At 42.2% G+C, this 25,943-nt stretch overlaps 1 protein-coding gene across 2 annotated transcripts; it reads left to right on the top strand.

The window, feature by feature from the left end:
• Positions 1 to 1,767: 1,767 nt before the first annotated feature.
• On the top strand, positions 1,768 to 25,185 carry LOC124031863 (mitochondrial carrier homolog 1-like). Of its 2 annotated transcripts, XM_046343636.1 has the most exons (12): positions 1,769 to 2,071; positions 3,461 to 3,545; positions 3,631 to 3,737; positions 3,990 to 4,067; positions 4,517 to 4,574; positions 5,974 to 6,025; positions 7,293 to 7,352; positions 7,666 to 7,759; positions 9,608 to 9,655; positions 9,866 to 9,933; positions 22,685 to 22,760; positions 22,887 to 25,185. In XM_046343636.1, the coding sequence occupies exons 1-12, from the start codon at positions 1,910 to 1,912 to the stop codon at positions 22,959 to 22,961; spliced, it is 963 nt and encodes a 320-aa protein (XP_046199592.1). In that variant the 5' UTR covers positions 1,769 to 1,909; the 3' UTR covers positions 22,962 to 25,185. The 2 variants fall into 2 exon arrangements, with proteins under 2 accessions (XP_046199594.1, XP_046199592.1); XM_046343638.1 differs by lacking the exons at positions 22,685 to 22,760; positions 22,887 to 25,185 and adding an exon at positions 14,412 to 16,306 and having other exon boundaries at positions 1,768 to 2,071.
• Positions 25,186 to 25,943: the final 758 nt, after the last annotated feature.

The following is a 25,943-nucleotide window of genomic DNA, read 5'->3' on the forward strand; positions in this document are numbered from 1 at the left end:
TCTCCCAAAATGGAGGTAACATGTTGATGTAGAACTGTAGTAGTGGTGGTGGTGGCTGCCTGGTTTCAACAGCTGTGCATCAGCAGACAGCTTAAATGATGGATGTGTCGATCAGTGAACAGCAGCAGCTTGCCTCTGTCCAGTCAAATGGAACTAGCCGGTGGGTTATGACGAGATGAGCGCAAGCCATGATGATTGTAAATCAACGCTCTGCTCACCCCCGATGCGGCCTGCAGACAAACACCCACCAGCCATAGTCTGGTTGTTAAAAGCACAAACCTCCTCGCTCTCATAAGGGATAGATTTGTGCGTGTGTGTATGAGCAACTGGGCTACAAATAATTGCAGTCCAGAGGTTTTACTTTCATCCTATAATGTCCTAACTGATTTGTGTGTCTAAGCAAGCACAGTTTAAGTGTCATTCCCTTTGTCATGGCAATCAGCTTGTTTATTCTCACTTGTACATGAACAATAGGGAATTCAGCTTTAAAACCCAGAACAATCATTGTTTACTACTAAGAGGTGAGTGGGGGGGATGATTCAGCATTAATTGCTGAATAAGTGCTAATGTTTAAGAGTATTGAATGAATTCTGTGTTGATTGTGTAATACCTGAATATTGGTTTGAACAGATTGGTTGATTGCTCAATTGGCTTGTTGACATTTACACTTTTGTTTAGTGTAGTTATATTCCCTATATCTCCCATAACCATTCATGTGGAACATGGAGAATTTATCATGGTCTGGGATTTAATGTACTAATCATTTGGTGTTATGTGTATGAAACTTAGTACTAGGGTAAGGCCATACAAACTTGCTTATCATATTTTGTTTTTTACAAAGTGACGTGAGAGAGCAAGTAAAATAGAGAAATACAAGTGGACCACCTTGTTAAAATACTATATCGACCTAAGGGACCTTAATACTATAGCGAACTTATACCTAGTGACCACGTCAACAGATCTGAGCCTTTTCATGTAATGGTTAAAGTTGGGAAATGACAGTCACATGGATCATGGTTTGAGTCCCAGGCGCTGAGGCACAGTTCATTTTTCATCCTCTGAGAGTACATTTGTTCTTTATTTCTTTACTGAAAGCTTGATGGCATTATTTGCTATAATCTTTCAACTGTTCAGATGTGTATTTTATTTTTGAGAAGTGTGAGAGGCATCTGTTAAACAGTTAATTAAATTTGTTATACAAGAGTAGCCTATCATATGTTTTTAAAGAAACACTGGATTTAATAACCAAGATAGGAGGAAAACACTTAAAAATAGATCCTATTTAATTGGCAGTTTAAAAACCTTGACATTCCTCCTTCCAGAAATGCAGAAATAGTCCTACAGTTTTTCCAAGGTGCAGGACTTCAACGGTTTTTAATTATATATTGATCTATTTTTCCATAAGTCAGATCACAACAAATGGTAGATGGCTGAGGAACGCTCAACGCTCAACGATCTTATATCGAGGTGGAGTTAAGTTTTGATAACTAACTGGTCGTGGTATTTGCTAGTATTGCTAGTATTTGCTAGCGCCAAAATTGTTTTTATTTTATTTTAAATCTTAGTTTCAGGTTAGGTTAAGGTAGATGGGGTTAGCAGTGTGGTTAGGTTAAAAAAAACTGATTTTATGACTTGATGGCGGTGCCAGCTACTGTCCAGTCTGCAGCGCTTCCTCATGAGTCATCGCAATAAATGCCAACCTGCGTATTGCACTGTCAATTGTCTTTGACAAACACTGCCATCTGCTGGATAGAAAAGTGCATGCAGCGTATTCCCTCTCCACATGGATGAAAAGTAGTCCCACCTCCTGTGTTTTGATGCGCCGAGGAATCACGTGACATGTATATATTCTTGTTTTGCTCATCTCATTTCCTACACAGTCTCCGAAATTCTCAATACCGCCGTAAAAATGGTGACACCGGAGAACTTGTCCGGCGAGACAGGCGCTCAAAGGGAGCCCAAATTTGACCGGGATGCTTCCACGACGGCCGTGGACACAGCAATCGTGCTTCTCGGAGCCGGGGTGACAGCGATCACACACCCGCTGCTGTACGTCAAACTGCTAATTCAGGTAGCTAGCTAAACTTGCAAACTCAATTTATCTAACTAAATCCACATACTTCGTTTTGAGTTATGAATTATTTAGCTAGCAAGCGCGAAAGCTATCACTTTGAAGTGCCACCTCATTGGGGCGTTTGAGTTTGCTTGACGCCGGTGTCGTCCCGAAAATCCTCTCCCCCTTCTACGACTTGCTTGCTAATTGAGATTTCTGCTCTTCACTCCGTTGTCAGTTTAGCATACATTTCACTGATCTTAGTAGCAGAAAGCATTTGTCAGCAGTTTTTGGTTTGGCTATTTGTTTATGTGGCGGTTCTAGCTTGTATGTCGCCCTGAGCGACAGCTTTTAGCTGCCGTGTATACACAAAATAAAATGAAAAAGCTATGCTAAAATACCCTGCCTGGCGACCTGCCCTCTTTTCATAACTGTACTTGTCAAGATGCCACCATTTCTTCTAACTGCAAGTGCATGCCAAGGTCCTAACACTACAACTAGCTATACAAACAAACATATAAACCCAACAATTGCAAAGATTTTACTGAGCTTCAGTTCATATAAGGAAATCAGTCAATTGAAATCAATTCATTAAGCCCTAATCCATGGATTTCACATACCGTAGAAAATAATTGGGGCGTGGATCAGAAATCTAGTCATTATCTGGTGTGACCACAATTTGCCTCATGCAGCGTGACCCATGTCATTTGCATAGAATTGATCAGGCTGTTGATTGTGGAATGTTGTCCCAATCCTCTTCAATGGCTGTGAAGTTGCTGGATAGTGGTGGAAACTGGAACACGCTGTCATAAACATAGATCCAGAGCATCCCAAACATGTCTGGTGAGTATGCAGGCCATGGAAGAACTGGAACATTTTCAACTTCCAGGAATTGTGTCCAGATTCTTGCAACATGGGGCTGTGCATTATCATGCTGAAACATGAGGTGATGGCGGCAGATGACACGACAATGGGCCTCAGGATCTCGTCACGATATCTCTGTGCATTCAAATTGTCATTGATAAAATGCTATTTTGCTTTTTGGTCTGTAGTTTATGCCTGTTTATGCCATAATCCCACCGCCACCATGGGGCACTCTGTTCAGTGTTGACATGAGCAAAATGCTCACCCACACAATGCCATACATATGGTATCTGGTTGTGAAGCCAGTTGGACGTACTGCCGCGCCCCCCCCCCCCCCCCCCCAAAAATACACCCTTGCCTTTCGTGAACTAACACTCGCACTTTACTTTTTTCCTTCTTACTAGCACTGACTTTGCTGATGTACTTACTATGACTGAGATACTGTATGTGGTTGTCCCACCAACCTATCTTAAGATGAATGCACTAACTGTAAGTCACTCTGGATAAGAGCGTCTGCTAAAAATGACTCAAATGTAAATGTAGATTGGACATGAGCCCCTCACCCCAACTGTCGGAACCACCATGTTTGGGAGGAAAGTGTTGTACCTCCCTGGATTCTTCTCCTATGGTGAGTGGGTCTTAATGGCTTATCATCCTAATTCCTCACCCTGAATGGGGAAGAAGAGGTGACAGGAATGTCTATCTGTCCACAGCACAGCACATCATAAGGGTGGATGGAAAGAGGGGACTCTTCCGAGGTCTGTCCCCTCGTATTATGTCCAGTGCCATCTCTACCATGGTCCGGAGTAAAGTCAAACAGGTGAAGGAATCCTAGACCCAGAGGAGAGGTAGTTCATACTCAGTAACATATTACAACTGCTCTCAATCTGTCTTTGAAATGCGCCACAAAAGCTTATAATCCAACCAATCATTGGCGCTTGGTAACGTACAGTCAGAGTATCCTTATCAAATGAGAGAGACAGATGTAATTAAATAATACCTTTGTGACAGAATGCTGGAAGTACTTAATTTATGTAGTTATTGAAGGCCTGACATATTTTTTCCTCTCCAGACCATTCCAGCAGAAGAGGTAGAGAATGTATCTGACAGAGATGACTTGAACACCTCCATCAGGAAAGTGGTCAAAGAGGTGAGAGGTCAAAGTGCGATAGGGCACATAAAATGAATGTTTCAAATGTCAGGTGGGGCTATGTAAAGCCATTTGAGTTTAGTAAATTGTGAGGAATAGTTTTGTGAATCATTCTTTTGTGAATCATATCATTCTCCCTTTCCTAAACATTCTTTAAGTATTATGATTACGATAACTGTGTGTGTGTATATATTCCTATTTAAATAAACTCATAAATAAAATAACTTGAATGGCCAGCATACCTGTAACCTTGTAATTAACAAATCCACTCTTACGTTTTAGTTGATAAAGTATAACATTATGTTAAGAAATTCTTAATTTGCTGGTCTTATCTTTGTGTTTGCACGAGCTTCCAGTATAGCCTACATTGGTGATTTCTGAACGGATTAGATGTAGCAGTTTTGCATAACTATGCCCGCTGCACTGTTTGATTTCCTCTTTCTCTCAAGACCTCACATGAGATGGTCATCCAGTGCCTGTCCAGGATAGCCACTCATCCCTTCCATGGTAAGTCCTAAGGCTATTGCTGTTTTTGTCTGTTTATTTTCTCTGTTTGCAAGGAGTTCATAGCTTTGTATTTTAGTGGACACTGCAGATTGGCCTTGTTTATTTGTTAGCTCTAAGGTTTAGTTTCCTTGTGAAGTCTTCACATTTTGCTGCCTTAAAATTTGATCTAAAAAGGAGTATATTTGTTTTTTTCCTCCTACCGATCTACACAACCTACTCCACATTTTCAAAGTGAAAGAAAAATGTCTAACTTTTGAATTTGATAATAATAATTTAAAAAAATGTGTATATATATTTGTCTTGATTGTGTATCTCTTCACACCCAGAGTTAACACTTTGTGGAAGCACCTTTGGCAGACATTACAGCTGTGAATAAGATTTTACCAACTTTGCACAACTCTTGCACAGCTCAAGATGAGTAAATTTGTTTGGGAATCATTGATGGACAGCAATATTCAAATATTGTCTCTGATTTTCAAGAAAATTTAAGTAATGATTGACACTGGACCACTCAATACCTCTTGGAGAGCCTTTCTAGTGTGTCTTTGGCATTAACATTTGTGTAACTGTCTAGCTGAAAAATGAAACTATTGTAGGTTAGGTTTTCAGAAGATTGAAGTGGGGTTTCCTCTAATCTTTTACCTGGGCTTTGCTCCTTTTATATTTATTTTGATCCTGATAAACTCCCAAGTCAATGCAGGTGACAAGAATACCCATAACTTGATGCTGCCATCACAATATTTTAAAATACAAAGGATCAACAACATTGCATTCACGCCACATTACTGGCCTGTATGACAAAGTGAAAAGATGAAAGCCCGTGTTAAAGAAATCCACTCCAAATCATCCATTCAGTTTTTTTTATTGTATTTATTTTTTATTTAACCTTTACTCAACAAGACCGTTAAAGCCAGAGTCAGTAAGTCTCAATTACATAATTTGTGATTATGAAATATCAAACTTTAGGGGCGACAAAACAAACCTAGGCAAGACGTCATAACATGCTCTATCTGAGAGTTCTCAAGAGGCTGCTGGGCCAGCTACCCTTTGATCGGTCAGTATCAGACAACTGGTGTTCTCGTTTGCTTGTAGCCCACAAAAGTTGTATTTTTCAGCGGGACAATTACACAAATGTTAATGTCAAAGACACACCAGAATGGCTTTCCAATAGGTGTTGAGTGTTCCTGAATGGTCCAGTCCACCCCCAAAACCAAATTTACTGAGCTTGAGCAATTTTTACAAAAACAATGGATATACTGTACACTACCGGTCAAAATCAAATGTTGTTTTGTTTAATTTTAAGGCAGCAAAATGGGAAGACTGTGTAAGGGGTGTGTAGACTTTCACTAGGCACTGTAACAATGTTTGCTCCCCTGATGTTCAAATGTCCTGTTTTTAGTGATCTCAGTGCGCTGCATGGCCCAGTTTGTCGGGAGAGAGATCAAGTACAGGTAAGGTGTGACACATGCAGCATACCTCAGATTTTGTATGCAAATTTACAAAAATGGTAGTTGACTCATACAGGGAGGAGGTGAGGGCTCTGGGAGTGTGGTGCCTGGAAAACAGCCTCTCACTCAAAGTCAACAAAACAAAGGAGATGATCGTGGACTTCAGGAAACAGCAGAGGGTGCACTCCCCCTATCTACATCGGCGGGACCGCGGTGGACAAGGTGGAAAGCTTCAAGTTCCTTGGGGTACACATCACTGACAAACTGAAATGGACCACCCACACAGACAATGTGGTGAAGAAGGCACATCAGCCTCTTCAACCTCAGGAGGCTAAAGAAATTGGGCTTGTCACCTAAAACCCTCAAACTTTTACAGATGCACAATTGAAAGCATCCTGTCGGGCTGTATCACCGCCTGGTACGGCAATTGCACCAACCGCAAGGCCCTCCAGAGGGTGGTGCGGTCTGCCCAATGCATTACCAGGGGCAAACTACCCACCCTGCAGGACACCTACAGCACCCGATGTCACAGGAAGCCCAAACAGATCAAAGACATCAACCATCTGAGCCACTGCATCTAACATCCAGAAGGCAAGGTGCATCAAAGCTGGGACCGAGAGACTTAAAAAGAGCATCTATCTCAAGGCATCAGACTGTTAAACAGCCATCACTAGCACATTAGAGGCTGCTGCCTATAGGCATAGACTAGAAATCACTTGCCACTTCAAGGAATGGAACACTAGTCACTTTAATAATGTTTACGTATCTTGCATTACTCATCTCATATGTATATATTGTTTTCTATACTATTCTACTGTATCTTAGTCCGTTCCGCTCTGACATTGCTTGTCCATATGTATATAGTCTTAATTCATTCCTACTAGCTGTGTGTATTGCGTATATGTAGTGTAATTTTGGGGGGGATATTACTGCACTGTCAGAGCTTGAAGTACAAGAATTTCACTACACCCGCAATAACATCTGGTAATCACCTGTATGTGACCAATAAAATTTGAATTGATTTGACTTACCTGAATTCATCAAACATTTGGGAAGAATGTCATTACTGCAACTTAATGATTCTACTGACATGGTGCAATGCAGAATGTTTACTTATTATGCAAAAATGCTATATTAGAGGTCTACGTAGTTTGAAGTGGTAGAATTGATAGCTTAGTTGCATTAGAGGCACTCAGAGGTTTTAAACACGTAAATTATTAACACTTGGCTGAAACTTCGTCTTTATTTCCTCTGGGATTGACTCTGGAAGGGGGTTGTTCAGCTGCATAGCCAACATCTTCAAGGAGGAGGGCGTTGGGGGATTCTTTGCGTAAGTCATGCTTTTTCATACCACTTCGTAAAGTAATTTCATTTCTTAGCAGTTAGACAAGTCGGAGAAGTGAGACACATTTACTCTTTGGAAATAACCATCATTCTCACTGACTACATGACCACAATGTTTATGTGGGTGTCCTAGTTTGTGTAGCACTATAGGTTGAAGGACATCATTACCCTTTATGTATACTACCTCAGCAAACCAAATTGAAATCATGGTATGACTCAATATTACTGGTTCAAAACCTTTGAAATGGTTTTGGCCTGTACTATATTTATGGCCTTGTCTATTATTGGTGTGTTTGCAGGGGGGTTGTGCCCCATGTCCTGGGTGAGGTCATCTTCCTGTGGTGTTGTAACCTCCTGGCCCACTTCATCAACACCTACGCAGTGGACAACAATGTAAGCACAGTACAGACACCTCTAAGCACTGGTCTAAGATCAGCTGTCACTAAAATAACCTCGGGTTGTAAACCCCTGTGAGAAATTGTTGAAATTGTAGATACTTGACGAGGCCATAAGGGTAGGAAGAATACAATAACCTACTTGTCTTGTTACCCACTCTTGAATAACATGAAGAGAATTCTTAAAACATATTCTACTTCATCCTTTGTCTAGTAACGGACATGAGTTTCCATCCGATGCAATCGGGTTGGAACCAAGTGTTTTATAAGCTTTTTATTCTGAAAAGAAACGTTTTTTTCCGTTCCACTTTTCGACCAACAAAATACAGTTCTGAACAGGTTCGAACCCAAGAAAAGTACTGGTTTATATCATTCCTTTCTGTAGCTCTTTAACCCGTGAAGTCAACAGTTTTTAGCTCATTAAATTACTTCACCAATCAGTGTGGATAGAGCAGGCAAACTAGTTGTTTACATGCGTGATGGACAGACAAGTGTAGCATATGGCGCAAGATGCGACTGAAATTGTTGCAGGTGGTGAGAGATGGTTGATGAGGAGGCTTGACATGTTGTTATGCCATGCATTATCGGAATTAGGTCCACAGAATTATACCTAGGAGGAGCGGCTTCAATTAAGTAACTTTTATTGTAACTTGCTAGCTCAAGCTTGCAAGCTAGCTAAAAAGCTTGTGTGTATGCACAGTGGCACCAGAATTAAAAACCCGTCCTACCTTTTTGTAATTAATAAATCCAATTTGAAACTTTATTCCATTCATCTCAAACTAATAAAAAAAAATCTACCTCCCCATCTTCTGAATCACACTCGTAACGTCAGTATAGTAGCCTATGCTTCGGATGTGGGAGGGACCGGTAGCCTAAACACGCGCCCACACACACAGGCAAAGATTTTCAGCTGGCACTGGAATATGTTTCTGAGTGACAGAATAAGGGCTTTGCATAGGCGCTTTGTGTTTTTTTGTGGGACTATAAAAACATTTGTCTGAAACGTAAAATAACGTTAACTGGTTCTCATGCTTTTAAAATAAAGTTTATGTTCCGGAATAGTATGGATCACTTTCGTTCCATTTCTATTCCTTAAAAAATGTTTTCTTTCGGGTTCTGTTCCTGAATCGGTTCCATCCCCTGTCTGGATGCAATGTATTCTTTCTACTTTTTAATGATCTCAAATGGATAGGAATAGTCAAATATCATCATCATGCTATTCTGTTTAAAGTGAATGTGCACAGAGGGTGATGGTTCAGGGTTCAAGGCCTTCCTTGAATCTGTCTGAGGCAGGGTCTAATAATCCAGTGACAATGTGGTTCAGAGTAGGGGTTGATACCTTTCAGCTGAACACTGGGCTGGAGGGTCTGATCAATCCAGCAATGACTGGGTAGCCAGTTGACATCTGGCCCGCTCAATACTGGTTCAAGATCTAATAGCTCATGGCAGATGCCCCAGAGTCCTGGGATTGATAGAAGAGATCATGATGTCATGTGTTGGAATACAGTATGTTCATGACTGAGCACAGTAGAAAACCAACATGATGAAGCTAAATTGGAACATTTTCTGTCCACAAAACACCCCTTGCAAAAGGTGACAAGAGTATGGAGTATAGTAATAGTATGAACTCCAGTGAGTGTATCGCATGAAATACATTTTCACTGAGTTTAAATCCTCTTAAATAATCACAGCTTGCTAATGGACACAGTAAAATAAAACAAGATACATTTTCACTAGAAATGTGAATAATACAGTATTTGTTTTGCATATTTCCGAGCCGTTTTGTGCGCAGAAAATGCCTAACACCATTATTTTATAAATGCTTCCCGCTCACACCTTTTTGCAGTTCAGCCAAGCCCCAGCAGTGAGAAGCTACACTAAGTTTGTGATGGGGGTAAGTTCAGCTGCACAACCTCTGCATGTCATTGTACTATATTTTTATGAATGAACTGTGGCGGTGGGGCTATTTTGAGTATCTGTTTCCCTTGTTTATCACAGTTCTAAAAGCCTCCTTGTTTTACAATGCTAATCAGATGGCGTTGCACCTATGACAGTTGTGTTCACCTTGTTGTCCCATGTTTGATCTCCCTACCTCTGTCTTCAGATTGCAGTGAGTGTGTTGACATACCCATTTATGCTGGTGGCAGACCTGATGGCAGTCAACAACTGTGGGTAAGTGATTAGTAAGGCTGGGAGTCACACCTCAGTTTTTCTGTCTGTTTAAAAAAGTTGAAACGTTTTTAACTCAAGATGACCAGAGCACTCACAATACAGTGCAAAAATGTGCACGCTTCTCGTTGAAAAAATAGTGCTTTGATTGTCTGCTTAAAATATTCTGTTGGTAGGTATAATGAAGATCCAAATGCTGCTGCTCTTGTTGAAAAGATTGGGCTGAAATGTTGATTTGGGGTGTTTATGGTCATCAAGATTAGTTGTAATGAAGCACAGTTGAGATCAAAATGATGCTCCTGTTGGGAAGTGCTCGCGATCTCATCGAAGAGAGAACTTTGTCTGGCTCTGTAAAGCCTCTTCTTTCTTTTGTTTAGTTTACTTAAGTGAATTCTCAATTTACTCTGTTTGACAGTCTGCTGTGTTAGACTTCTTTGCTATTCCCTTTGCCTTATTCCGCTCAGCAATTCATCATCTATCAATGGGGATTTGGCAGTTCTAACATTATGTTTCTTGATGGGCGCAGTTTCATACATGATACAGACTAACAAATATTTTCTCACATCTTCAACATAGAAGTCATTGCAAAACCTCTTGTATGATTGCTTATATACAATTTTAGGCAGTCTTTGGAACTTTGTTTTTTCTAGATATGACTGTTACACTATGATCACTACATTGAATGGGTGTAGATACTGTTTTAGAACAGATTTCAGAAGCATTAGTAAAGATGTAATCAATACACGTGGATGATTTTGTTCCTGTTCTGTTTGTAAATACCTTGATAGGTTGACTGATAACCTGAACCAGATTGCAGTCGTCGGTTACAGTTGAAAGCTTATTTTTGAGTGGGAAGCTTGATGACAACGAGTCAATATTTAGGTCACCCAGAAAATATACCTCTCTGTTGATATCACAGTGCTTTCGGAGAGTTTTCAGACCCCTTGACCTTTTCCACATTTTGATACATTACAGCCTTATTCTAAAATAGATTAAATTGTTTTTTTCCCCCCTCATCTACACTCAATACCACATAATGACAAAGCAAAAACAACTTTTTAGAAAACGCATTCAGACCATTTACTAAGTACTTTGAAGAACCTTTGGTAGCGATTACAGCCTCGAGTCTTCTTGAGTATGATGCTGCAAGCTGTATTTGGGGAGTTTCTTCCATTCTTCTCTGCAAATCCTCTCAAACTCTGTCCGAAGCGCTTCTGCACAGCTACTTTCAGGTCTCTCCATAGATGTTCAAGTCTGCGTTCTGGCTGGGCCACTCAAGGACACTTCATAGACTTGTCCCGAAGCCACTCCAGCATTGTCTTGGCTGTGTGCTTAGGGTCGTTGTCCTGAGCGCTCTGGAGTAGGTTTACATCTAGGATCTTCTGCTCTGTTAATCTTTCCCTCGATCCTGACTAGTCTCCCAGTCCCTCCTGCTGAAAAACATCCCCATGACATGATGCTGCCACCACCATGCTTCACCGTAGGGATGGTGCCAGGTTTCCTCCAGACGTGACGCTAGGTTTTCAGGCCAAAGAGTTCACTCTTGGTTTCATCAGACCAGACAATCTTGTTTCCAGCTCTAGGAAGAGTCTTGGTGGTTCCAAACTTCTTCCATTTAAGAATAATGGAGGACACTGTGTTCTTGGGGACCTTCAATGCTGCAGACATTGTTTTGTACCCTTCCCCAGATCTGTGACTCGAAGCAATCCTGTCTCAGACCTCTAAGGACAATTCCTTCAACCTCATGCCTTGGTTTTTGCTCTGACATGCACTGTCAACTGTGGGACCTTGTATGCCTTTCCAAATCATGTCCAATCAATTGAATTGACCACAGGTGACTCCAATCAAGTTGTAAAAACATCTCAAGGATGATCAATGGAAACAGGATGCACCTGAGCTCAATTTCGAGTCTCAAAGCAAAGGGTCTGAATACCTATGTAAATAAGGGGTTTGTGTTTTTTAAACTTTAAACCTGTTTTAACTTTGTCCCTATGGGGTATTGTGTGTATATTGATGAGGCTGTAACGTAACAAAGTGTGGAAAAAGTCAAGGAATCTGAATACTTTCCTAATGCACTGTACATTATCCAACATTTCACACATATAGTCCAAATCCTAACTTTTATTGCTCTGTGGTCTATAGCAATTTCCTACGAGAATAAGCTTTAGGTCAGGCAGATGAACCTGTAGCATATTACTTCGACATAATCTGACATGAGATCATCTCTGTCTAACAGGAATAAGACTCTGGACATGCATAGCAACACCTCCTATATTTGCATTTCTCTCTTTCCTATATATTCTATAACCATATATAGCTACTAGTGCATAATCAAAGGAATTATCTAAGTGTGTTTCACAGATGGCCAGGATATGAATGTTTTCTGATGTTAGTAGGTTGTCAATTTCATGAACCTTTGTTTCTCACATGCTGACCACCATCGCTCGCAAGTTGATTTTGTTCACCCACACCAGAAGCGATCAGGACACGTAGGTTGAAATATCAAAACAAACTCTGAACCAATTATATTAATTTGGGGACAGGTCAAAAAGCATTAAACATTTATGGCTATTTAGTTAGCTAGCTTGCTGTTGCTAGCTAATTTGTCCTGGTATATAATAGGGCTGGGCGGTATACCGTATTTTATGATATACCAGTATTGATACAGGGACCGGTTTGTGTTTTTACTTTATTCATTTTTATAGTTTACTTTGCTACTTGAGTGATCTCTCTCCACTCTTTCTCTTCGTGCCACTTTCCAACAGACCTAGCCACGCCCCCTATCACTCAAGATGCGCATTTGATGTTCCTCACAAGACACTTGCGTTCAGTCTGCATGGTCAATGCAGCACATGCAACAATGTTGATGACAACAATGCCTTTATCACTTTGCTTCTAAATCCACTAGCGTTCTATAATTACACTAATAGTTTGTGTTTCTTACATCAGCAAACAGCTAGTTTCTTTTCTTAGCAAGTTGCCCTAAATCTTGACGCTAATTGTTAACCGCTAATGCTAATAGCTAACTAGCTAATACATGTACTGAGTAAGAGCAAACGTAGCAAGCTAATACAGCCTGATAATACCAGTGATGGTGTAGACCTAAATCAGCATGTTGTTTGTGCAACTGTATCTTCTAAATCAAAGAGAAATATGCAAAGTAAGAATATGTTAGCTACATGAAGTAGCTAAGAGAGAACATGCAACGTAGCCAAAGCTTATAGGGTCCACTAGGAAACACTTATCAACACTTTAGTTCCTACCATGTCACAATAACTCCTCCCTGGCATTTCAATTCCTTGTCATCTCAAACAACACTGTATTCAAAGTGCCCACTATTATATTCTAACTATAGAATTAGAATAGTCTCTCTATTTCCATGATTCCAACAGTTTTGCTCTAATTCGCAAGTGAAATCGCAATTGCAACCTTTGGTTAAAAATAAATCGTAGATTATTTGCCCATATCGTACAGCCCTTACATGGCAGTGTGGAAATTATCTCAATTGAGCAGTGGTGTAAAGTACTTAAGTAGTACTTTAAGTACAAATACTTTTAAGTAATTTTTGGGGGTATCTTTACTATTTTTATTTTTGACAACTTTTACTTTACTGCATTCCTAAAAGAAATACTGTACTTTTTACTCAATACATTTTCCCTGACACCTAAAAGTAATCGTTACATTTTGAATGCTTAGCAGGACAGGAAAATGGTCCAATTCACGCACTTGTCAAGAGAACATCCCTGGTCATCTACTGCCTCTGATCTGGAGGACTCACTGAACACAAATGCTTGTAAATTATCTCTGAGTGTTGGAGTGTGCTCCTGGCTATCTGTAAATGAAAAAAAAAACAAGAAAATGGTGCTGTCTGTTTGGCTTAATATAAGGAATTAGAAAAGATTGAAAAACTTTTGATACTTAAATACTTTCACTTTTACTTGAGTCATTTTCTGTGAACATATCTTTATTCTTACTGAAGTATGACAATTGGGTACTTTTTCTACCACTGCAATTGACTGTAGGATCACTCACTACTCATAAAGCAAATGTAGAACTTTTTTATTATTCAAAAACTAAAAATGCCATCATACCGTTATTTTTTATTTAAATACTGTGATATAATATTTTGGCCATATCGTCCAGCGCTAGTATATAAACATTGGGTTGTTATTTTACCTGACATGCACAAGGTCCTCTACTCCGACATGTAATCCAAAGATAAAACTGTAAACATAATTTGTTTCTCCTTCCTTCTTTTTTGGACTGTATTTGGCAACCAAATTGACAGCATTACTAGAGCCGACCAGAGTGTGGACCTAAGTTCATCTTTCAGTCACCCTCAAACTGGATGGACATCAGAAATAGAGGAAGGACTAAAAACAAACAAAATATAACTATTGTAAAATAGATTGTCTGTAAAATGTGTATAAGATGTTTAAACTGAAGGTAGCCTAAGTGTTTATTTGTTTTCTCCTCTCTAGAATTCTGAAAATATTCTGCATACGGTGATATGATTCTCCATGCTGATGTGCAGTGGTTGAGTCGCGGCAAGGTGCTCCAGCATTTTCTTGATTTGGTGCCTGAGATTATAGATTTTCTGGAATCGAGGAACGAGGAGTATGAACAGCTGTTAGAGGACTCATGGTTGCTTGACTTGGGGTTCCTTAAAGATTTAACAGTAAACCTGAACCAGCTCAACTGTGAGCTGAAAGGGAAATACCGAAACACCCACATGATTAGCGCAGTGAATGTATTCAAGGTCAAGCTGGGTTTGTGGACCTCCCAGCTAAGGAATTGGAGGCTGACACACTTCCCAAACCTTGAAAATGTGTCACAAAACATTGACGACAAAAACGCCTTTCATCCTGAACAATTCTATGCCGATCTGAACAAGCTGGCATCAGAATTCGACTGGCGATTTCAGGAGGTAAACCAGATGGAGAAAGTTGTTGCTTTTATTTCAATCCCTTTCCTTTCATTGACATTGAAGAGCTGTCAGCTAAAATGCAGGGGTTTGCTTTACCAACGGGAGCTGACATGGAGATACTTGATTTACAAAGTGACATTGAGTTGAAAGCTAGATGGAGAGACAAGGACTTGTGAGTAGAGCGAAGTATTCACTCGTTTCATTCTGCATTCTTAAGGTGGAGATCTTCTTTGGATCCACGTACCTCTGTAAGATGGCCTTTTCAGAGATGAAAATCATCAAGTCCAAATACTGCACTTGCCTTACTACTGCACATCTAACAGATTCCATTAGATTAGCCGTCTCAGACTATGAGCCGGATTACAAAACGCTTGCAGGAAGTGTGGAGTCACAGCCATCACATTGACTGAATGAGTATTGTACATTGTTTTTCAGTGTAAATATTGAGCTCATAACTGACGGAGAGACTGTGGGGCCTCACTTTCATATGTAGTCTATATTGAGCCTGTCAGAACGGATTTAATGTTCTTGGAACAGAGATTCAGGACTGGTGCATTACTTTCCTGTGCATAGTGTATTTTGAGCCTGTCATTGAACAGTTAAAGTGTTGTAACATAGACCGAGACCTATTCTTACTATTAAATTGAAATGTTTTAAACATTTTATATAAATAGTGAAAATAACAGGTCTTAGTATTGGCCCCTATAGAACACCTTTATGACCTGAGTCCTGTCACTATGATAATTGTGAAACCATGACATGGTGTTAGAGCCCAGGCCAATCGACGACAACTTGTTCAATAAAAAAGCATGATCAACGGTATCAAACGCATTTGACAGGTCCACAAACAAGGCAGCACAATTCATTTTAGCGTCTAAACCATTGACAATATCGTTAACAACTAATGTGGTTACTGTGCCCTGGCCTAAACACATATGTATTTATATTCAAAATACCATGGTCAGATAAAGTTTAGTTGCTTATATACCAAAGATTCAAGAATCTTAGCTAGATATGGAAGCCTGGAGATGGGATGATAAAATATCAAGATCGCCACTATCCCCACCCTTATGTAGTGGCAGCACATATGTTGTTTTCCATACTTTAGGAATATTTCCTGATAACATTGTTAGATTTACGATATGGGTTACTAAGCCAGCAATAAGGGGGGCTGCACACTTGAGATTACCGGGCTCCAATTGGTCAGACCCTGTGGTGTTCCTGGTATCAGTAGCAAGTAAGCCATCAATTACTTATTTTTCTGTGAACTGCCAAAATGCAACTAACATCTTCGGAGTCAATCTGTAAAATTTAGGTCTAGACGCTATTTCAAAAAGATAGCCTGATTTTTAAAAATCAGGCTGAGTTGCAAAGAAAAAGCCATATCTCAGACTGGCCAATAAAAAGAAAAGATTAAGATGGGCAAAAGATAAGACACTGGACAGAGGAACTCTGCCTTGAAGGCCAGCATCCCGGAGTCGCCTCTTCACTGTTGACGTTGAGACTGGTGTTTTGCGGGTACTATTTAATGAAGCTGCCAGTTGAGGACTTGTGAGGCGTCTGTTTCTCAAACTAGAGACTTACATTTACATTTACATTTAAATCATTTAGCAGATGCTCTTATCCAGAGCGACTTACAAATTGGTGCATTCACCTTATGACATCCAGTGGAACAGTCACTTTACAATAGTGCATCTAAATCTTAAGGGGGGTGAGAGGGATTACTTATCCTATCCTAGGTATTCCTTAAAGAGGTGGGGTTTCAGGTGTCTCCGGAAGGTGGTGATTGACTCCGCTGTCCTAGCGTCGTGAGGGAGTTTGTTCCACCATTGGGGGGCCAGGGCAGCGAACAGTTTTGACTGGGCTGAGCGGGAGCTGTACTTCCTCAGTGGTAGGGAGGCGAGCAGGCCAGAGGTGGATGAACGCAGTGCCCTTGTTTGGGTGTAGGGCCTGATCAGAGCCTGGAGGTACTGAGGTGCCGTTCCCCTCACAGCTCCGTAGGCAAGCACCATGGTCTTGTAGTGGATGCGAGCTTCAACTGGAAGCCAGTGGAGAGAACGGAGGAGCGGGGTGACGTGAGAGAACTTGGGAAGGTTGAACACCAGACGGGCTGCGGCGTTCTGGATGAGTTGAAGGGGTTTAATGGCACAGGCAGGGAGCCCAGCCAACAGCGAGTTGCAGTAATCCAGACGGGAGATGACAAGTGCCTGGATTAGGACCTGCGCCGCTTCCTGTGTGAGGCCTTGATGTTGGTTGAGAACGACAGGGTGTTGTCCAGGATCATGCCAAGGTTCTTGGCGCTCTGGGAGGAGGACACAATGGAGTTGTCAACCGTGATGGCGAGATCATGGAACGGGCAGTCCTTCCCCGGGAGGAAGAGCAGCTCAGTCTTGCCGAGGTTCAGCTTGAGGTGGTGATCCGTCATCCACACTGATATGTCTGCCAGACATGCAGAGATGCGATTCGCCACCTGGTCATCAGAAGGGGGAAAGGAGAAGATTAATGTAGAGACTAATGTACTTGTCCTTTTGCTCAGTAAACTTCTTCACAACAGTATCTCGGACCTGCCTGGTGTGTTCCTTGTTCTTCATGATGCTCTCTGCGCTTTTAACGGACCTCTGAGACTATCACAGTGCAGGTGCATTTATACGGAGACTTGATTACACACAGGTGGATTGTATTTATCATCATTAGTCATTTAGGTCAACATTGGATCATTCAGAGATCCTCACTGAACTTCTGGAGAGAGTTTGCTGCACTGAAAGGGGCTGAATAATTTTGCACGCCCAATTTTTCAGTTTTTGATTTGTTAAAAAAGTTTGAAATATCCAATAAATGTCGTTCCACTTCATGATTGTGTCCCACTTGTTGTTGATTCTTCACAAAAAAATACAGTTTTATATCTTTGTTTGAAGCCTGAAATGTGGCAAAAGGTCGCAAAGTTCAAGGGGGCCGAATACTTCGCAAGGCACTGTAGGAGAAAAGATTTGGCATGGGTCCCCAGATCCTCAAAAGGTTCTACAGCTGCACCATCGAGAGCATCCTGACCGGTTGCTTCACCGCCTGGTATGGCAACTGCTCGGCATCTGACCGTAAGGCGCTACAGAGGGTAGTGCGAATGGCCCAGTACATTACTGGGGACATAAAATTATCAGAGACTCCAGTCACCCAAGTTATAGACTGTTTTCTCTGCTACCGCATGGCAAGCGGTACCGGAGCGCCAAGTCTAGGACCAAAAGGCTCCTCAACAGCTTCTACCCTGTTGCGGATGGGTCAACTTAGCTATGGTTTGTCACTTCTAAGCCTTAGATTTCAGTTAGCTGGTTTGTCACCTAACTTGAGGTCTCCCGAACGAAACCCATATTCACCTTTGTGTATCCGAACAATATCTATTTCTATTGCGTGGAAACTTGGAGCGAAGCACATTTAAGAACAACTCAGTTACACCTAACCTATCTGGTTCTTTATATCTCAGTGTTGATACCTTTTCCTTTTTAGATATTTAGTTAAACTTATCCCTTTATGGTAGTCTTCTCTCCCCTTTCTATAAGCCTAGGGTACTTCTCACCCTATGAGCGTCCTCTTTCGTCCTTCGTCGATAGCCTATATACTTAGTCCAACTATTCTTGTACGAAATAATTATCTCCCAGTTTATTTATTTTTAGACCAATTCCTTCTTGATTCCCCAATGGAACCTTTTTGTTTTGTTGTCATTTATTCAAGCGTTATTCAATCAATGACATCAGTTGAGCAACAAAGCTTGTCAAGCAAGTACCCTTTTAACATCAACGACAGTTTTACAGAGTAATTTCTAACTTTTTCCTATATCAGTGGTACATTGTGTCTATCCGTGCATTTTTTAATATTTACCAGAAGTCAGTCGATCCTGAGGAGGGTAGATACTGTGCCCGGAGTTGATCTGGACAGGAATTTAGAATTTGGCTATGTTCCTAAGTTTGGAACTCTATCGCTTACACTGGACGACACTCAGTACATCTTTCGTACAGCTTTCGCTGTAGACTCATAGTCAGTCTACCGGCTAGAACCGTGTATTTTTGTAGTTAACTACATCACTTTCCAGTGGATTAGTGACCGGTAGACACGTTTATCCTAACAGGTTGTAGGTATGGTACTTTGAATAGTATAGTCAGGAAAGGACTAAGGTACTTCAACAAGCGTATAAGTATAAAACGAACTACGGCTTCCAATTGGTAACAGTGGTAGTTTTAAACAAGACAAGTAGTCTATGAGTTCAGAACTCCAGGTTGTGACCCTGTTCTCTCTTTTTAGCACAGTGTGTATACCCTTTCTCAGTAGTTAGACCTTGAGTACTCAGCTCTTTGTGGTCACTACTTAGGCAACTCTAACTCCCTCATCAGAGTCATCCACACTTCCTCTTTGTTAGATTGTTGTGTTTCTTACAGAGGCGTCACTAACGGAAGCGGTTTCACCAAAGCCATTTTTGGTGCTATTGCGTCAACCCCCAAGCCATAAGACTGCTGAACAATTAATAAAATCGTTACCGGACAATTTACATTGACCCCCCCCCCTCTCTTTTGTACACTGCTGCTTCTCGTTGTTTATTATCTATGCGTAGTCACTTCACCCCTACCTACATGTACAAATTACCTCAACTAACCTATATCCCCGCACACTGACGCAGTACCGGTGCCCCCCGACTATAGCCTCGTTATTGTGTTACTTTTAATTTTAATGTTCTTGGTAAATATTTTCTTAACCAACAGTGCACTTCAAGAAGAGTTAAGGGCTTGTAAGTAAGCATTTCACAGTAAAGTCTACACTTGTATTCGGTGCATGTGACAAATTAAGTTTGATTTGATTTTAAGTCTAGTCACAATTTCTGAGCAGCCTGAATAGTTTGCCACCTTTTTTGCATCATTTATTTTAACCATACGATTTTTCAATTCATCATCGATCCAAGGGGCTCTAACAGTGCTCACAGTTAAGAAACTAACAGGTGCACACTTGTCAAGAAATTGGCAAGAATAATTTTACAAATACTCTCAGATGCTGCATCTGGATTCTCCACCTTAAACACATCAGACCAAAATAAATGTTTTACACCTTCAACAAAAGAGTCCTGAGAAAACATTTTGTATGATCTCTTAAAAACTTTAGGCCCTGCCTTTGTTACTTTGGCTTTCCTTGTTATTGCTACACTGTTGTGGTCACCACAGCCAATGGGGAGTGATATTGCTTTGTAGCAAAGCTCTGCAGCATTTGTGAAAATATGGATATCACAGAACCAACACTATTGGTATACACTGTAGTTGGTTGAGTGATAACCTGTCACGTTGCAGGCATTAGTCACAGTAAAAAGGTTTCCTCTTGAGAGATCACCAATAAAATACATTTCTCTGTTCGCATCAGAGACCGTATCTAACATCACACACACATTCACCAGATTTTGACAGTTTGCACTTGGTGGCCTATAGTAGCACCCTAAAAGAAGATGCTTCAGATGAGGCAGGTGAACCTGCAGCCACAGCCCTTCTACTTCATTTGTCATGAGATGCTCTGAGCTTAAACAGGAATGTCTCTGAATATATACAGCAGAACCTCCCCTGTTGACATTCCTGTCTTTTCTTTAGATGTTATCCATGTATTCCTACTGCTGTATCATCAAAGGTGCAGTCTAAATGAGTCTCAGAAATGGCTGATATATTCATATCTGAAATGAGCAAATTTCTAATCATGAACTTTGTTTCTGAAGCTACATATATTTATCTGAGAGAATGTAGAACCTTTCCTGGGTAGCTTATCTAAAACTGAACCTGTAATAATATTATAGGTTGTGTTTCTAATTCTATTTCTGAGGGGGTATGAGGTGCTCTCCTGTAGGCATGGGGCCGTAGTGGCGGGGGGGTATGGGGTGCTCTCCTGTCGGCACGGGGCGGTAGTGGCGGGGGGTATGGGGTGCTCTCCTGTCGGCACGGGGCGGTAGTGGCGGGGAGTATGGGGTGCTCTCCTGTCGGCACGGGGCGGTAGTGGCGTGGGGGTATGGGGTGCTCTCCTGTCGGTACGGGGCGGTAGTGGCGTGGGGGTATGGGGTGCTATCCTGTCGGCACGTGGCGGGGGGGTACGGGGTGCTCTTCTGTCGCCACTGGGCGGTAGTCGGGGGGGGTATGGGGTGCTATCCTGTCGGCACGGGCGGTAGTGGCGGGGGTGTATGAGGTGCTCTCTTGTCGGCACGGGGCGGTAGTGGCGGGGGGGTATGGGGTGCTCTCCTGTCGGCACGGGGCGGTAGTGGCGGGGGGGGTGCTCTCCTGTCGGCACGGGGCGGTAGTGGCGGGGGGTACGAGGTGCTCTCCTGTCGGCACGGGCGGTAGTGGAGGGGGTACGAGGTGCTGTCCTGTCGGCACGGGGCGGTAGTGGCGGGGGGTACGGGGTGCTCTCCTGTCGGCACGGGCGGTAGTGGCGGGGGTACGGGGTGCTCTCCTGTCGGTACGGGGCGGTAGGGCGGGGGGTATGGGGTGCTCTCCTGTCGGCATGGGGCGCTCCTGTTGGCACGAGGCGGTAGTGGCGGGGGGGTACGGGGTGCTCTCCTGTCGGCACGGGGCGGTAGTGGCGGGGGGGTATGGGGTGCTCTCCTGTCGGCACGGGGCGGTAGTGGCGGGGAGGTACGAGGTGCTCTCCTGTCGGCACGGGCGGAAGTGGCGGGGGTACGGGGTGCTCTCCTGTCGGCACGGGGCGGTAGTGGCGGGGGTACGAGGTGCTCTCCTGTCGGCACGGGCGGTAGTGGCGGGGGGGTACGGGGTGCTCTCCTGTCGGTACGGGGCGGTAGTGGCGGGGGGGGGTATGGGGTGCTCTCCTGTCGGCATGGGGCGCTCCTGTTGGCACGGGGCGGTAGTGGCGGGGGGGTACGGGGTGCTCTCCTGTCGGCACGGGGCGGTAGTGGCGGGGGTATGGGGTGCTCTCCTGTCGGCACGGGGCGGTAGTGGCGGGGAGGTACGAGGTGCTCTCCTGTCGGCACGGGCGGAAGTGGCGGGGGGTACGGGGTGCTCTCCTGTCGGCACGGGGCGGTAGTGGCGGGGGGGTACGAGGTGCTCTCCTGTCGGCACAGGCGGAAGTGGCGGGGGGGTACGGGGTGCTCTCCTGTCGGCACGGGGCGGTAGTGGCGGGGGTGTATGAGGTGCTCTCCTGTCGGCACGGGGCGGTAGTGGTGTGAGGGGCTGCTGTCATGTCAGCATGAGGGGTAGTGAGGGCCAATGGAGTAGGGGGTTTCTGGCCTCTGGCCGAGTTAGTGTCTGGGTTTTATCATATAGTTGATTGGTTGGGGTTGGTAAAACTAAACCATTGCTAGAGTGGATATATTTAGCTGAACATTTTTTTAAATGCAGGCAATAAGAATAATAAATTGATTAGTTATCACTGTTCAATTCCCAACTGTCTGTGTACAACATCTGTCACAAAGTGTCATAGTATTATTTGCTGGAGGACAAGATTACTGTACATCATTTGTTATTACATAGGTAATTATTCAATTCCGTTTGTAAGGGTTCCAAGCATACCCGAATCAGTGATCTCTCACTGAAGCAAGCCCAGCTTCTTTAAGTCAAGAGCACAACAACAGTAGAAAGTACCACTGATTATGCCCTTGTTATGGTCCGTTTTCTGTACTTAACTGTACTATAGCTGGTGCCAGTTGAAAATAGTAATAATGTTGTATCTGTCTCAACTTTCATATGAAGTCAATACACAGACTTGATGGGATATGGTTTCTATTGATTTGTTTGATGTCCATTAGATCAATTCTTTAGCTTGTGGGTTCAGCTTTTAATGGATCTCTGCCTTGTGTGTTCACAGCTTAGTGGCTGGTGTTCCCCCTAACTCTCCCATCTTCAAGTCCTGGGTGCGCTGTTGGGCTCACCTGAGCCATGAGGTACAGTCCACTTGTGTGGAGCAAATGGAACCCACTGATACTGGTTGTATTTGTGTGTGAGTATATTTTATTGTTTTCTCTGGTAGCGCACATCTGAAACCTGTCTTTTTGTGCCTCATCCACCAGGGCCATCTCTTCCGAGGATCCAGCTTCTTCTTCCGCCGCGTACCTGTGAAAGCGATGGCCTTAACTGAGGAGTGATGTCATCAACCGCCGCACAACCTGTGCCACTGTTCTCCCTAACTGGTACCTCAGTGAGACCAACGTACAGCCCACCAAGTCAAACCTTCCCCTCACCTTAACCACCCTGGTGGGTACAGCAGGAGCAGCAAGATATCAATGGGCTTGGTGATCTACTGATCTTTTTTTTTTTGCTGAATCAAAGTTACTTACAAAAGAAGTTGTTTTGTTAATTTAGTTTTTTAATCTTAAGTATTAGTGTAGCCACTCAAAAGTAAGAGGTTGGAGAATTCATGTGAGCAAATCAAAATGCTATCCAATAGATGTCCTCTTGGTTGAATGCTGAGAGTATAATCTCCTTTTACTATCCCAGCCTAAAGTTGCACAATTATTTTTTCTTTTTTAAATTAAAATCTATCACTTCATTTAGCCATTTATTTATTTTTTATATACAGTTTAATTAAGTTCTATGTAAGCTTTGGAATTGGATAGGTGATAACGTCATCTATTGAAATATACCAAATGTTTATTTTTCAAATGATCTTCTTCCCAGAAGCATGATAAGAGTGCTTGCATTCAAAGGGGGTCCTTTGTCTCCTATCAGAAGTGCTTTAACCAAGAATTATACCTATTCAGAAACATCATAAACCCACGATAACTGGAGTACTCTCCTTTCAACCATAAGATTAATTAGACAACTGGTTTCTCGCAAATTCTTACAAATTGCAGCTCTAGTGTTCGCCTGCCATGAGGAGTATGAAACAGGAGGAATTCAGAGGGAAACCAGTGGTTTTCAGGGATGTCTAAAAACGTAGCCTGCCATGAGGAGTATGAAACAGGAGGAATTCAGAGGGCAACCAGTGGTTTTCTGGGATGTCTAAAAACGTAGCCTGCCATGAGGAGTATGAAATGGGAGGAATTCAGAGGGCAACCAGTGGTTTTCAGTGATGTCTAAAAACTTAGCCTGCCATGAGGATTTTGAAACGGGAGGAATTCAGAGGGCAACCAGTGGTTTTCAGGGATGTCTAAAAACGTAGCCTGCCATGAGGAGTATGAAACGGGAGGAATTCAGAGGGCAACCAGTGGTTTTCAGGGATGTCTAAAAACTTAGCCTGCCATCCAAAAAAGGTTTTCTCTGTGGCCATATTGACAACTGTCCTTAATGTATAATATATCAAATAAGTGATATATCTAACTGGTGCAACATTATGGGTATGTTTGTGTTACCAATGACAAAGAAATGCTAAATTATGTGATGACAATGGCTGAGCATATTATGCATATTACGATACATTTTGCAGTCAGGCTAAGGGTGTGTGCCTGATCTTTGAACCAACCATTTCTGTTTGTTCCTTTTTGACTGCAGGTGAAGATCCCAATTAACCTGATAGTTTAGTTAACCACTTGTAGTAGCATATAAATAAAAGGAATCACCTTACCTCCTCGTTAACATTATCATATTGTGTCTCCCCCTGCCCCCATGATCCGTGTTAACCACAAAATGATCTTGACCGGGTTTGGTATAGGCTGTTTTTGTCCTTATTCCAGATGTTTTTTTTGCAATGGATTGCTCTAATCATGTCTACTTGAAATAATGTGTGGGGGAAAAAGCTTGCAGAAGAGACCTGCTTTGCCAAGTGTGTGAGTGGGTTTATGATGTGTCCATCTTTATACCATGTAATTGAGAATATGATGTCCAGTGCTGTAATCTTTCTGTATGTTTTTTTTCTTCTCAAAATGTCATGAGCATTCACTCTCGTGTGTGTGTGTGTGTGTGTGTGTGTGTGTGTGTGTGTGTGTGTGTGTGTGTGTGTGTGTGTGTGTGTGTGTGTGTGTGTGTTCCAGTCAAACATTCCCTGTAAACTGTGATCTCCGAAAGAGGGAGAAGCAATGGCGAGGCAGTTGCTTTGCGACCTTGCATTTAAGATGTCTATTTCCCTGAAATAATATGAAACCTGGCATTCTTGTCTATTCTACAGTATCTGTGTTAGGTTAAAAACAATCGTTTGATCAGGGTTTTTTAAAGAAATTACATGGATGATGTGATGGTCTACAAGTAGTCATTTCTCTGTGAACAACTGGGCAGACACACACACACATTTTTGTGCCAGGCAGCAGCTTGAATGAGAGGGTCAAAGAGTGGTAATTTCCTGTTAATGTATTAGCTGGGACAGACACATACTTTTTGTTCCCTGCATAGTTAATCATTCATCAGCTTTTCATTAAACCCATTTGTAATATAAAATCTATCTGACCAGTTAAAATCCATTGTGCATGCCAGGAGTTGTTCTACATGTCCAGTCTGCACAAAGCAGTCTTTCTTTTACCCAGTGGGTCACAGCGGTGACCTGTCTTGCCATGAATGATGTTCAAAACCCCAAAAGAACTGGTTGTCCCTGTTGGTGAAATAACATAAACAAGGCACTCACCTTGCAACAAATCTAAAAAGGTTGTGTGTTTCTGATCCTAGCACACACAAAAAAGTTAAATGAGCATGTTAAACTTACAATTTATAGCCAGACCAACAGAGCTCTTGCAAGGATTTAATAGAAGATGGATTGAAAAGAAGAGTTTTAGACAGTTCAAAACCCCCTGGGAAACATGTTAGCAACCTGCCAGACTGTTGGCCTAATGATGACACTAAGGTGAAATCTCTGGGCAGCTCCATCTCTAGGATTTTGTATATTTTACATGAGTAACAACTATAATATATAGTTGATACATGCTATATATCATTTAACAATGTGTTTATCCAAGCAGATATCCAAATCTCGTATATGTATACATTTGAAAGGGTAGAGGCACTATACTTTGTTGTTACACTGAAGTTATTACATTGTTTATAATTTGTTTATTCCTGAATTAGGAAAAAATATTTAAACTCAAATACATTGATATGAACCTATGGCAATATAGATACAAATGTATTGACAAACACGTTCAGTGCCGCATTCAGGTTCTTGCGCAGCTGAGGCTAGAAGACTTCCCCTTATGACAGGCGCA

The sequence above is a fragment of the Oncorhynchus gorbuscha genome, linkage group LG03, assembly GCF_021184085.1.
Source record: "Oncorhynchus gorbuscha isolate QuinsamMale2020 ecotype Even-year linkage group LG03, OgorEven_v1.0, whole genome shotgun sequence".
In the NCBI taxonomy this organism is placed as follows: domain Eukaryota; kingdom Metazoa; phylum Chordata; class Actinopteri; order Salmoniformes; family Salmonidae; genus Oncorhynchus; species Oncorhynchus gorbuscha.

What these genes read in the sequence shown, in the direction of transcription:
- LOC124031863 (XM_046343636.1), top strand. Translation starts at nt 1,910, where the DNA reads ATGGTGACACCGGAGAACTTGTCCGGCGAGACAGGCGCTCAAAGGGAG. An exon ending in ACGTCAAACTGCTAATTCAG is followed by an intron (nt 2,072 to 3,460) that starts GTAGCTAGCTAA and finishes ATGTAAATGTAG; the next exon opens with ATTGGACATGAGCCCCTCAC. An exon ending in ATGGCAGTCAACAACTGTGG is followed by an intron (nt 9,934 to 22,684) that starts GTAAGTGATTAG and finishes GTGTGTTCACAG; the next exon opens with CTTAGTGGCTGGTGTTCCCC.